The sequence below is a fragment of the Hippoglossus hippoglossus genome, chromosome 16 (assembly GCF_009819705.1).
Source record: "Hippoglossus hippoglossus isolate fHipHip1 chromosome 16, fHipHip1.pri, whole genome shotgun sequence".
NCBI classification, from domain to species: Eukaryota; Metazoa; Chordata; class Actinopteri; order Pleuronectiformes; family Pleuronectidae; genus Hippoglossus; species Hippoglossus hippoglossus.
Genome location: NC_047166.1, coordinates 19,424,764 through 19,438,555, shown reverse-complemented (window position 1 = coordinate 19,438,555; position 13,792 = coordinate 19,424,764). Strand labels below are relative to the sequence as shown.

The 13,792-nt window shown below is 39.5% G+C and overlaps 1 protein-coding gene across 1 annotated transcript; it reads left to right on the top strand.

Annotated features, from left to right (window-relative positions):
* Window positions 1-389: 389 nt before the first annotated feature.
* Window positions 390-10,439, top strand: zgc:114181 (uncharacterized protein LOC619255 homolog). Its single transcript, XM_034609891.1, has 12 exons — window positions 390-470; window positions 1,234-1,344; window positions 3,113-3,256; window positions 3,706-3,868; window positions 4,275-4,363; window positions 5,012-5,209; window positions 5,326-5,410; window positions 7,301-7,461; window positions 7,795-7,959; window positions 8,082-8,223; window positions 9,542-9,689; window positions 10,059-10,439. The coding sequence occupies exons 2-12, from the start codon at window positions 1,234-1,236 to the stop codon at window positions 10,135-10,137; spliced, it is 1,485 nt and encodes a 494-aa protein (XP_034465782.1). The 5' UTR covers window positions 390-470; the 3' UTR covers window positions 10,138-10,439.
* Window positions 10,440-13,792: the final 3,353 nt, after the last annotated feature.

The following is a 13,792-nucleotide window of genomic DNA, read 5'->3' as shown; positions in this document are numbered from 1 at the left end:
GTTGATGGGATTAAATAGTTTCAGGGAAACTCAAGGTGATTATCTAATATTAGGAATGCTGACAAGTAGCTCAATGTTAAGTACAGCATGACGGGACACTTTCCTAATGTGGAACAAGAAAAGCCACTCTGTTTTTTTATCAGGGTTCGCAAGGAGATTTTAAAACAGGAGGAATTTAGTTATTTCACCTTGCTGCTTTTGTTCCCTCTGAACTCCTGTGTGCTTTCCCGGAGAATTCAATCAATAGATTGAGTGTAACTCTTGTTCCTGTCAGCAAGAAAAATTTAATTTGTCAGCTGTCTTGGCAGAGAGTCAGGAAATGTTTGACTGTGTGACCCCTGGAGGCCCAGTGGGAATGAGATATGAGGGGAGGGTATATAAACGTCCAGGAAACAACAGAGGGCCACAGTCTGCCTGTCTGAGGGGACTGACACACACACACACACACACACACCTCAAGCAGAGAAAAGGTAAGACAAAAGGTCATCCAGTGAATGTAGTTTGTTGATGTTGTTTCTTTGAATTTGTGTGATTTGATGTGACTTTTTTAGGCAAATTATATTTTTCACTTCGAGGGGATTTACTGTAAACTGTATAATTTGTGAAGTTGGACGATTGATCAATAAAGAAATTGATGATTAATTAATCAAGTTAATTTTCTGTATATCTAATTTACAGAAAATATTTGAACACTGAATATTGGACAGGCAAAGGAGACTAAAAAAGGTAAAATATTAAGAACATTTTACAGCTTTTTATATTGCTTAAATGGCTCCTAAATGGTGGAATGAGCTCCCCATTGACATCCGGACATCAGAAAGTTTACACATCTTCCGCCGCAAACTAAAAACACACCTCTTCCGACTATACCTTGAATAACATTTTTAAAACTAACAATTTAGTAGCACTTAAAATGGCACTTACTTATAGCACTTTGTAATTTTGCTTTTTTGAAGAAATTGTACTTTCTCTATTCTTGTTGTTCTGGGTTTGTACCCTCATGGTTGAATGCACTTATTGTAAGTCACTTTGGATAAAAGCGTCAGCTAAATGAAATGTAATGTAATGTAATGTAATGCTTACAAATCATTTATTTGGTGGCTGGTGGAATCTGAACTAATTTCCTTAGTATTTCTATAGCTAGATCTGCAGCCCTGCATGTGCTTACTGTACTCAGGGAAGTTTCTTACATGCTCTGATGAATTCATGACTCTTTTCTGTCTCCGGCCACAGATGAATATTCCAGTTGTCTTCTCCGTCCTGCTCGTCATTTCTACCGTCCAGGCTTTCCAGTATACGGAGCTGGCACAGTACGTCGACAGCCATGAAGAAGATTACGTAGAGGTACAAAATATTTTTCCTCTTGTTGTGGTCACACTTTGAACAGTTCGAGCACTGAACTCAGTCTCTTAAGCACGTATAGGAAGTATTTGATCATCTCAATATTAATGTTCTTTAAAACTCTTTCACTATAAATCTCATCACTACGTTTCACTAGAGCTAAAAATAATCAAATATCTTCGTAGTGAAAATGTATTTAAATTTTACTTTTTTCATAATACAGGCCTTTTACATGGCAGTGTCTTATTCAGACACCATTATTGCACACACCAGAGGCGACTTCAAGAGACATGTGCACACTCGAATGTGATTTTTTGAGCTGTTAACTCTTACAAGTGATGTAACACTTTAAATCCATGAGAGGTGCTGAATGTGATTTATTGTTTGATATATCGACACCACAGAGATAAGAAATAAGAAAGAGATAAGAAACTCTATGTTTTGATGGTATTACTCAGCAATACTTAGCATGTGAATGGATGAGCGAGAAGTAATTAACTGATCAGGTTAACTCTAACATGACTTCTAATTTCAGTGATTTAAAAGTAAATGTCACAAAATCCCAACACAGCCATTGTCTTTAAGCCATTGTGCTGATAATGTTGGAGAATGTCAAAGTTATAAAATCAAGGTTTTAGCAGAGCACAGCAGCTGCTTGGAAATGGCTTGAAAATGACTGGTATATATATATATATATAAAACCCTGTGTGAGTGAGTCCATTTACACTGGGCTGTCACAAATAAGCATGCTGTAGCTATCATTTGAATACTGTCTTTATTGAGCACTCACACTTAAACACAGCCGTTTATTGTTTTACTCACACACTCACAACGGAATAAACATTTTCACTGTATCACATCTATAATAATACTAGCAAAAACAAATATTGTACAAATAAGAGAAACAATGTTAATAGAGTATCCAATGTAGCTGAGTGAAGATCTATAACTTTTCTGAAACAATAAGGAAATATGGTAATATATAAATGTATATATTTAGTATCAGAGTATATTTCACAGCTTAATTAAACAACATGAGCAAAGTTAACTCAATAAATCTGATTAAACCTCTGTGTAACGGTTGAATATATGTAATATGATAACCTTTCTGTCATGTGTGCATTGTAGGAAAATCGACATTTGTTATTCCCCTTACAAAGTTAAAAATATAAAAATATAACAAAAAGAGAGACAAAGCTGGATGATGTTATTGTGCTTCAAACAGAAACAGATCATCTTTATAATATTGCAGGTTTCATACACATCTGAAACTTGTATCCACCCTACGCACAACAGAAATGAATCCGCGCTGGTCACTAGGTGGCGCTGTTGCTTTACAGGCTTGAATTCTTCCTCAAAGTTGACAATCTCCACACCCTCTTTTTTCTGCTGGTCTCTTTTATGACTGGTATCATTTTGAAAATCTGAAGACACATTTAAATGCTGATTAGATTAAAGGGCATCGCACTAGAATTATGATAATTTTCTAACAAATTGTTGAACAGAATCATTTGTCAAAGAGGGAGACACATGATTCCAAAATACTTCATGTTGGTTGCATATCTCCACTGCTCAGAGGAATAAAGGCAGCTTTAGCCGAAGGTGGCAGTGTGGCAGTATATTTCATGAAGAGTAAATTGAGGCATCTTTTGGTCACTGGACACCAGCAGCTTACAGTAGTCGTGCTATATCACATTACAAGATGCTAGGAGGATTAGAAACAGATGATTGCATGTTCATGTTTTGTGTGTACTGTGTGTGTGTCTTTTAGGCTCTGCGGGATTGGGTTGCGATTGAAAGTGACTCCAGTAATGTCCTGAGGAGACCAGACCTGCACCGCATGATGGAGGTGACTGCTCAGAAGCTGAGGCTGATGGGAGGGGCCGTGGAGCTGGTGGACATCGGAGAACAAGAGGTCAGTGACAGAGCTGCCTCTCATATGCACTGTCTGAGATATCAGAGCTCTGGGTATAATCAATGATGAGGTTGGCTCGGCAGGGACGATGACAGTGGAGTCGGGAATAAGTCGACCTCCTCATAAGCTGCTTCATGAAACATGAGGTGTTTCCAGTAATAGAGACCAAAACATGAAGTGTAGCAGATGATCTTTTGACACAAAGCACCTCTGCCCTCCTTAAAATCTGTCGTATACTCTTACTAACTGTGAAAGACTGAAATTCCTCAATATTTGAGAAATATGCACAAATTGAGATTGTATTGAGCTTTCCTGTGGAAACTAATACAATCAGAGCTACATGCTGCAGCACAGGTTTCCAAAATCAAAATGACTGAGGGATGGAAAGTTATTTATATGTATCAGTGCAGCAGTTCACGCTGATGTTAAGTCTCCTTTAATGTCTGCAGCTTCCCAATGGCCAGACATTGGCATTGCCGAAAGTGGTGACAGCTCAGTTTGGCAATGACTCCAACAAATACACAGTGTGTATCTACGGCCACGTGGACGTCCAACCAGCGAAGCTAGAGGACGGCTGGGCAACGGATCCCTACAACCTGACTGACATCCGTGGTAAGTTCCTTAAAACTCCTCTGTCGTCTCTACCAGTTCAAACCGTGTGGCCAAACCCAGTTCATTTAATTCTAGTGGTTTTCCAGACTGAATTTAGGGAAAAATATAAAAACATAACAATATAACTTAATACAAACACCTGAAATACAGTATTTGTATATCAAATCAAATATTAACTGATCAGGTTAACTTTAAAATGACTTCTGATTTCAGTGATTTAAAAGAAAACATCACAAAATCCCAACACAGCCATTGTCTTTAACTTATGAGTGTGCTGATAATGTCGGAGAATGTCAAAGTTATAAAATCAAGATTCTAGCAGAGCACAGCAGCTGCTTGGAAATGGCTTGAAAATGACTGGTATGATTAATTTTTGCATCGGTCTTTTGTGTGATTGTGTCTTTAGGTAACCTGTATGGAAGAGGAGCATCAGACAACAAGGCCCCAGTTTTAGCCTGGATCCATGCTGTGGAGGCTTACCAGGCCCTCAACATGGTGAGTCAAAGCTCAAGTTCAACACCGCTCTTATATTGGTCTGTTCTTTAACGCCACAGATTAACAGAATGAAAGGTGCGAGGGAGCCTTGGCGGCACCGTGACCTTAAGTGTGAGCAAAGGACAGATTAGAGCACATATTTGCAAATAATCTTTTTCTTGAAAACACTTGGACTATAAGGGATAAGGGAAACAGAGCGAGAGAGAGAGAGACGCCATAGGCAAGATAGACCCAGGAGATAACTCCCATATATTCAAGCAGAATGTTTTAGTCAAGTAAACTCCCCCAGAGATTTAGTGGGAACAAACAGAGCAGCCTCGGGCTAATAAGAGAGGACAGTCGAGCGTCAGCCAAACTAATTGCAAAGTCACTGCTGTTTCTGCAAAGTCACTGCAGCAGTCTGTTCCCACCATCCTCATCTAGACATTGTCTTCGAAAACAACACGACTGAATATGCACATCAAAAGGCACCGGCCAGATGCTGGAAGCCTTTGTAGGTGTTGATAAAATGAATCTTCCAAAAATGTTGTTTCCAGATGAGTCTCTCCTCCAATATGTCACCCTCCAACCAAACTATACTGGCTGTCACAGTCAGTCAGAGCCAAACACATCTAATGGAATAGCACTGCTTTCATTCTCATCCACCAGGAGCTGCCGGTGAATGTGAAGTTTGTCATCGAGGGCATGGAGGAGACGGGCTCTAACGGCCTGGACGCAATGATCCTGGCCCAGAGAGACACCTTCTTGTCTGATGTGGATTACATTATCATCTCAGACTGTGGCTGGCTCAGCAGACGACCCGCCCTCACCTACGGCACCAGAGGCAACTGCTACTTCTTTGCTGAGGTTGGTTATTGTGAATATCTGACTTGAACAAACAGTTTCTAACTCTCAGCTCATAGACTCAGTCTGAACCTGTGTGCTGCTGCTTCATGGTGAAAGTTCCTCTGGTGTGTTTGCAGGTTGGAGGACCTAAACAGGATTTACATTCTGGAGTGTATGGAGGAGCTGTGATTGAACCAATGACTGACCTTATTGGTATTCTTGGTGAGTGTATTTTTAGTGTAGCATCTTCAATAGAACACTGTATATTCTACTTTTATTTAGTGTTTATTTAACTAGCAAGTATATTGAGATACACTGTCCCAGTACCCACACAATATATGCAATAAGTTCTTATTTGTGTGACATATCTCTGCAAACACAGTACACAATGAAAACCACCCATTCATGCAGGTTGAGGTGTTTAGCGCTAACGTTGAAGTCGCACATATAAACATCCTAAATAATAATTTTGTGTTATGGATTCTTAGCAATTGAACCTAGATACAAATGAAAATAATCACAGATACCCCAATAAGGCAAGCTAACTTTTTTATATTGTAATATTGACACTATAAATGTCACCATGACATCAATCCTACCATGTGATCATTAATTAAAAAAAAAAAAAAGTAAGCTTTAGTTCATGTCTATAGTTCTAAAGGATGCAGAGAAGCTTGGAAAAAAATATTTTTGAACCATGCGTGACTTCTTAATGTCACTTATCATAAGGGTAATAATTTTCTGATCAATATAAGCATTATTTTATTTTTCTAGCCATATTTCTGTCGACCTTGAACTTTGACGAATCAGCTCCAAAGTGAATCGTCTGGAGAAAAACTCTTAAGTAGCTAATATTCTGTCCATGCACACACAGACACACAGACAGGGGTGGACACATCACCCTGCCTGTACAGCTATGCTGCAGGATAATAAACATTGTTAGACTCCTAGAAAATTAGCTGACTCTATTGTATCTGCTAAAATTGGATTTCATTTTAATTAGCAACTATTCTGTCAACAGTTTTTTGACATGTCTTTAGTTCTTTTCAGCAAGTGATGTTGTCATTTTAAGACATTCACAATATTTCTCACTCGGAATTAAAAGTGAGAGACAGAAATGTTTCTTGGCAGCTCATAATTACAGTTTAAACAACACAATGTGACTACAGCCATGTGGGGGTTTATCACAGCTCAGTGGGACACACTTGAATAATGAGGCCATCCTGTCACTATGTCTTGTTTATTTTCTTTTATTTATTATTTTTCTTTTTCCACATAATGAACAATTACATGGGATCAATCATACAGCATTATAGTTGCAATCACGATGACAGTCCCTGAATATGCAAACCCTCTATTCAGAGACAGAGTAATAATAAGTTAGTGATTTAATCAAGTCATCTAACAGCGTGCACACCTAATGTTCATAATAGAGACAGAACATGGTATTGTTCTTGAAAAGGTTTCTGTGTGATAAAAGTTTAAAGTAAGAAACATATTTCTCAAAATCACAGATAAAAGAATATGATATGCATAATTTAATGAATGTGGATAATATCAGATATGCTCAAACAATTCTTATGAGTTTCCTTGGGAAGAAAAGAGGTTTCATGCTGTTGTGAACGTGTCTGTGCAGAAAACCCCCTGCTGCACTGTGCATGTGTGAAAGGCAAACTGCAGGTAAACTCTACGGATTTTACCCGGAGGTCGTGTCTGAAAACGAGCTTTAGTTCTGACACAGTAACAAAGTGTTTGGATATGAATGATAACATGTCATAAACGTACTGCTCTCAAATGTGTGCAAGACCACAATTAAAACAGAACTGGCCAGACAGCTGTTGAGGACATACAACCAAACAAAACATTTTTTATTTAATTTTACATTTTGGCTCCGGGTACCCAAACTTACTCATATGTCATGTACTAATTTTGATGCAACCATGACGTTTTACATTTTTAAGCTTGAAAGCATCTTCCCTACTGATGTGTCTCTGAGCTGGGTACTGAAATCCTCCAGGCCCCTGCAAGTCAACCTGTTATATCACTGACCAAACACGCTGATGTTAATCATGTGTGAGGAGAGGTCCGTCATGTTGTTATTCTGCTGCACAGATACGCTGATCAGCCCCAGTGGTAACATCCTGATTCCTGGGATCAGGGAGGCTGTGGCTCCCCTCTCTGATGAGGAGTGGAAGATGTACCAGGACATCCAGTTCGACATGGACAGCTACAAGAACAAGATCGGGGTCGACCAGCTCATGTACAGCAACAAGGTGAGACATCCGTTAAGAAAATGGACATCATTTATGATTGTGGCAACGTCCCTGGCCACCATGGGTTTTACGGCATCGGCCAGACGACAGCTGCTCACCGATGTCATTGTTTGTTATCAATATAAATCAAAACAACAAGCATAAATTCCATTAATCATCATAAATCAGCCTGACACACAACATCTTTCTGGGGGCAGCTCTGTCTCAGTCTTTCTCTGTGCGTGTCTCTCAGTCTCTCTTCTCTCTCCATGTGGTCGGATGAGCCACCTCCACAGACATAAAACTAGATCAATGCAATAAGACAGCTGAATTTCTCTCCTGTGTTTCCTGCAGGTGGACTTACTGGCCCACGTGTGGCGTTACCCCACCGTCACCATCCATGGCATTGAGGGGGCCTTCTCCGACCCCGGCACAAAGACAGTCATCCCAGCTAAGGTTACGGCCAAGTTCTCCATCAGACAGGTTCCCAACATGGAGCCCGCAATGGTCAAGAAACAGGTAAAACGGGACGTGAATGCTCTGCTGTCATAATGCCCACATTGATTTTTAATTTTTTGAAAACTAAACAAATAGTTTCTTCTCCTCCCTCTGCTCTTTATCTCCTTGTGTTGATGCTTTAGGTAACTGACTACCTTCACTCTGTGTTCGCCAAGAGGAAAAGTCCTAACAAGCTGAAAGTCACCATGGTGATTGGAGCAAAGCCTTGGCTGGTGGACACTCAGCACCCTCTCTACGAGGCTGGGAGGGCTGCTGTCAAGAGAGGTACAGCTCTTCACCAACATTCGGCCGCCGTCACTTTATCCAAGTCCTTCACACAGATAGTAGAGCTGAAGCAAACTGAAACGGAACTAAATAAAACTATAAAAAGATATAAAATGATACAAGCAGCAATAATATAAATACAGTATGTCGTTCTGTCTCCTCTTGTGAGCCAGACTCTGAGTTTTATTCTGTGGGTATATTCAAGTTGTATTTGTAGCTGTTACCAAATTCTGTGCTAATATTTTTTTCATGGATACTGAGAAAACTGATGTTTTAAAGACACAATATTTTTTACCAGCTTCTGCTGAGCCTATAATACTCTTTATATTTAGTGTAACTTCTTAATCTAATCTAATCAAATCGTTTTTTCAGCATAATATTGTCCTCTGTAATGTAGCATAGCAAGTAGCAATTTACCAGCACCCCTGACTTGAGTGAATGTACTTTACTGATCCCAACCAACAGGGTAGGATCTAATGGTAATACAAATATAATAATACAATATTATCCTCTTTATCAGCAGTGACACATGTTCCATGGCTCAGCTTTTGTCCCATTCTTGTTCTAGATTCACGTGACTGTCAACATATATTAACAAATCATATTGGTTTGTTCTCTTCTGACATTAAAGTATATTCTTCAATAAAACTTATGGACACGTCAAATTCTGCTTCACCACTGAATACACCCAAATTAGAAAGAGTTCTGCCCCCCATCATTGTATGACTCACCATTATGTGGGCCTCTAACTGCCATTGTAATGTACAGCCAGAGAAACAAATCACTTTAGCTTTTGCTTGTATAATTTCTTGTTAAGACATATTTGGCAGAATACAGAAAATACAGCTGACATTATTCCCCTAGTTTCAGAAATGACTTTATACATCTCAGGTTCCTCAAGTCGCATTATTGACCTTTTAACCTTGAGTTAACATTGTAGCCTGAGATGTTTGGCCTCGTTCATGCTGTTTTTTTAAGATGGTTGGATTAAATCTTTGACGCAGGGCTCTGAGGTTTGGAAGAACACGCCTGAGGAGGTTTGCTGGCTTCACACTAAACTTTTATGGAGGTGGTTTCATGGTGTTACTTTATATTACAGCTTTGGCCTCTTTTATGACTCTCACATTGCTCTTAAGGTTCTTTTTTCTTTATTTTTATCTTTTATTAAGTGTTTGGTATTAGTCTTTGAAATGGGATAAAGTGCTCAAGTAATATTTACTTAAATGACACATAATTCAAACAAATGTCTGTCTGTTTTATTCTGTGGTACCTGAGAATGCATGTCCTTTACTGATATAATATGTCCTCCCTTCTGCAGTGTTTGACATGGATCCTGATCTGATCCGTGAGGGCGGGACCATCCCCATTGCCAAGACCTTCCAGGAGGTGACGGGGAAAAGCATCATCATGATGCCCATCGGAGGCTTTGATGACGGGCTGCACTCGCAGAATGAGAAAATGAGCAGGTTTGACTCCATAGCTCATTTCTTCATGGTTCATTTAGGTTTTACAAGAAGCCTTTATTGGTGTGGAATCTGCACCTCCAGCAGTATTTTCCTCTCTTCATCTTCCACTATCCTTTAACCTTGTATGTGTGTGTGTGTTGTGTGTGTACACGTGTAGCCAGGAGACCTGGAGAATAAACAGAATAAATGGCTAAAAAGCTACAAGATCATACAAACTTTAATATCAGAATTAAAGATATATATATCAAATATACTGTAAAATAAAATATGTCAGTCAGCTTCCGTAGAGCTTTGTAAGTCTTAATTTATGCCACAGGGAAATTTAACAGAAATCTAGTTCAGTGTCTCATTCTTTTCTTCCTCTCCCAGGTACAACTACATCGAGGGAACCAAGTTATTCATCGCCTACCTGAATGAAGTATCCCAGATTAAGAGGACTAGTGTGTGATGTTGTGCAGCATTGTTATGTGACGTCCTTAAAGGTACAATGAGTTCTCATTGACGCCTTTCTATTTCCACTGCCTTTATCTCTGTGTTTTATTTATCTCCATCTCTGTCTCTCTACCTATCGTTTTCATTTGGCATCGTGAGTCAATGTAATGGTACATGCTACATTCTGACTGTTTGTTAGTGTCCATGGATCATCACTCACTTTGCAAATGTGGAATGTGTTCATGTTCCTCCTAATGTCAGACAGCACTGTAAGTGTGTGTGCATGTGTGTCAAGTAGTAAAAGCTTTACAATGCAATGATGTGTGTATTTTTTATTATAGGTAGAAATATTTCCATTGAGTGTTGAGCTTTAATAATGAAACAAACACACACACGTATTGTTGCTTCAGTCATGAGACATTTATTTACAGGTAAAACATTCACTGAAATCACAGTCTCTTATTTCAGAGCCAAGACTAAAATCTATACAGACGCTGCACATACAAATACGCTGCTGCCAGCGGTTAATGTATCTATGGACAGAGTCCAGCCATTGTCTGAGCACTACACACAAGACTAAGTCCCCTTCAGGCAAATTCATATGGTTTACAATGCATCTGAGAGTCAACAGTGTTCAATAAGAATATTGCAATACGTTTAAACAAGTGATTTACTCTCACATTTGGCATTTATGTGTTTTTTACATTTGAACACAAGAAAAAATTATATTTTAGGCTTCAAGAATTCTTTTAAAATCAGTATCTTATTGTAAAACAAAGCAGATAAACAAAGATAAAATATTTATTCATGTGTTTCTTAATAGTTATTACTCTTCTTATGAAACATCTTTAATTGTTTTATTTATTGTGTCTAACATAGATGTTGTCATATATAATTTTTTTATAATTATACACACAAACAGTTAGAAAGCATTTATATACGCATTTATAAATCATTCACAGTTTGGATTCTAGACGTGTTGAATACTCATGAAGACAAAATATAATTAGTTACCAATAGTTACAAATTGTGGTATTTGCTTGCAACAATAATGTCAATTGTTAATATGCTGCTGAATGGGGAGGCTTAAAACAGAGTTAGAATAGAAGTTATTGATGTAAAATAGTGAAAATTCAAGAAGCCTGTGCAGTGGACTGAGATTTCTTACCTGCCACCAATACAAATCCATTTGTAGGCTCAGACCTGCTGAGCTGCTTAAGATATTTTGAAGTGACAATATAATTAACATCTGTGGCACATAATTCAAACGTGTTTTAAGAACAAAAAATAAGCTTGTTATAGTTTAAAGATACAGATGTTGGCAAGGAAATCAAACACAAAGCGTTTTACATTAAAATGGCAAATTGAAAATCTGTATTTAAGCAGCTCTGGACACATAAGAACTACTTATACAATTTACAGTTATTTCAGTTATGGATGAGGTGTCAGGTGTCGTCACAGCCTCCGTTTCTCCTGCAGCATTTATGGAACACACACACGGCGGCCATAAGCTAATCGACAGTCTTTGAGGAGAGATGGTATCCCAGCAGGAAGTGGTGAGGAGGAACCCTGGTGTTGGGAAGAAGCCGTGTCTGACATTTCAGCGGCCTGATTCACAACACCAGCTGACCCTCCGCACCTCACCACACACACACACTCTCTCACAGTACTGTTGTGCAGTGCAGAGGCGGTGTGAAGGCCGCAGTTTAGGAGTTTGTCTTCAGTGAGTCAGTGACAGGGACGAGCCACTGACGGGACAGCAGCCTGACTGTTCTGAGAGGGCAGCAGACACAGTGGAGCCTCAGAGGTAAATGGACTCTACCCACCTTTTATTCAAACCACTCAGACAGAGACCATCAGTCGCCCTTATTAGCATTAAAAGTAGTGGACTGAGAGCACTCACCTGTCCTCTGCAGTAAACCTATCTCCGCAGATGCTCCCATCACTGTACAGCCGTGGTAATGAAAGTAAGTGAAATCAGAAACACTGGAGGATGAAACTAAACTGGGAGGAAGGAGAATGACTAAAGTACGTGCTGTATCCATTGGAGGGCAGTTTGCATAAAGCAGCTTTCTGTGCTTTCATCTTTTAACCTGCAACAAAGAAGACAGAGAAAGCAAAATGTGTTACAAAATGAAACATAGCATTTAAAAACAGCAGGATGGAGAACCTGAAAAATCACTTGAAGCGATGTAACATAACTGTAAAGTGCAAATGTTGACCACAGTGATTATCCTCAACAAACCTACACAATCTCAGTGTGAATGCACAGTGAAACACGGAGCTGCCCTCAGATGTAACAGTGCTCCATTTGGTCGCCTATTTATAAAGTGCGGTGGTATTGAGGACAGGGCCGTGATGGAGCTGAGAATAACTTTGGTTTCACTGCAGCGAGCCTTAATCCACCTTGAAGCAGCCCGCTGTGGATGGAAGCTGAAATCATGTCACAGTAAAGTGGGTTTATAGTAGAAATGATCTGCAGATCTTCAGCCGGCGTTTCAGTATAACGTGAAGGTTAGAAAATAAAATCCCTATCAGGTCTGTTCTTGAAAGAATCAATAGAATTATCCAGGAACAGTTTGCATTCATTGGATGTAAGCGGGGGAGACAGATAATGATAGCCACATGTCAAATAAAATCTTCTTCAAATAACATTTACATTACACAATTGAATTAAAGATCCTCTTTTCCCTAAGAGACAGACTTCAAACCGGTGTGCAGCGGAGGTGTAGGAGCTTGTGAGGTATTTTAAGTACCAATTATAAAACTGTAAGTATTGAATTAAAAACATTACTTTAATTTGACAGTTAGGGAATGTGTTAATATTTGACACCTCTTACATTATGCTAAGTCGTGGGATCTGTTTTGAAAATATTACTACTCAAATAAGTATACAGCTTAATTCCTCCACTAATATTAAATATTAAGTTAATCGTGAAGCTGGAAGCTCTGTGGGCTAAGCTCTGCTCCCACACAATGGGCAGCTTCATACAGTTGAGCTCCAGCCAGCTGTTGAGTGCTGTGTTGGACTGGGGGTGACTGAGGTAGTTTACTGTGCCACTTGTGCCGCCGAGTCACCTCTTCTTGTGAAATTGGGTTTTAAGTGTAGCCTTTGACCACTCCATTAATCATTGGGTTGTCCCTAAGCCTGACCAACCCAGGCCCGGTCAGGCCTTTCCTGATTCCTCCACAAGCTGCCGTGTCACACTCAACATAATATCCCAGCAATACATTTCTTCTAATCCCTTTTTATCAGGTTCCCTGGCCTTTCTGGTCAATCTAATTGCAACAACGCCCACATAAGGGCTTTTGTGCCAAAAGAAAGTTCTTTTATGGTTTCAATTAAATGGTTGGGATGGACCAGTGAAGCTCTTGGCTGAACGCCCGTGTCCTTCAGACAAAGAGTGTCACTGTGCATAATGGCCAGACACACTTCACTGAGGAAGAGGGAAAGGAGGTACACAATGTGAGAAAGGAAGAAAAACCCACCCAGGCACTAGCCTCACAGTTTAGCTCATGTCAGAGCCAACGGATTGGGATTTTTTTTTTTCTGGGGAGAAGGAGCACCAGGATTTCAGTAACATTGAAAACCAGCCTGACAAATGATGAGCTAGAGAAGACGATGTGTGTGTGTTCCTGTATGTGTGTGTGTGTGTTTGCTTGTACCTTGT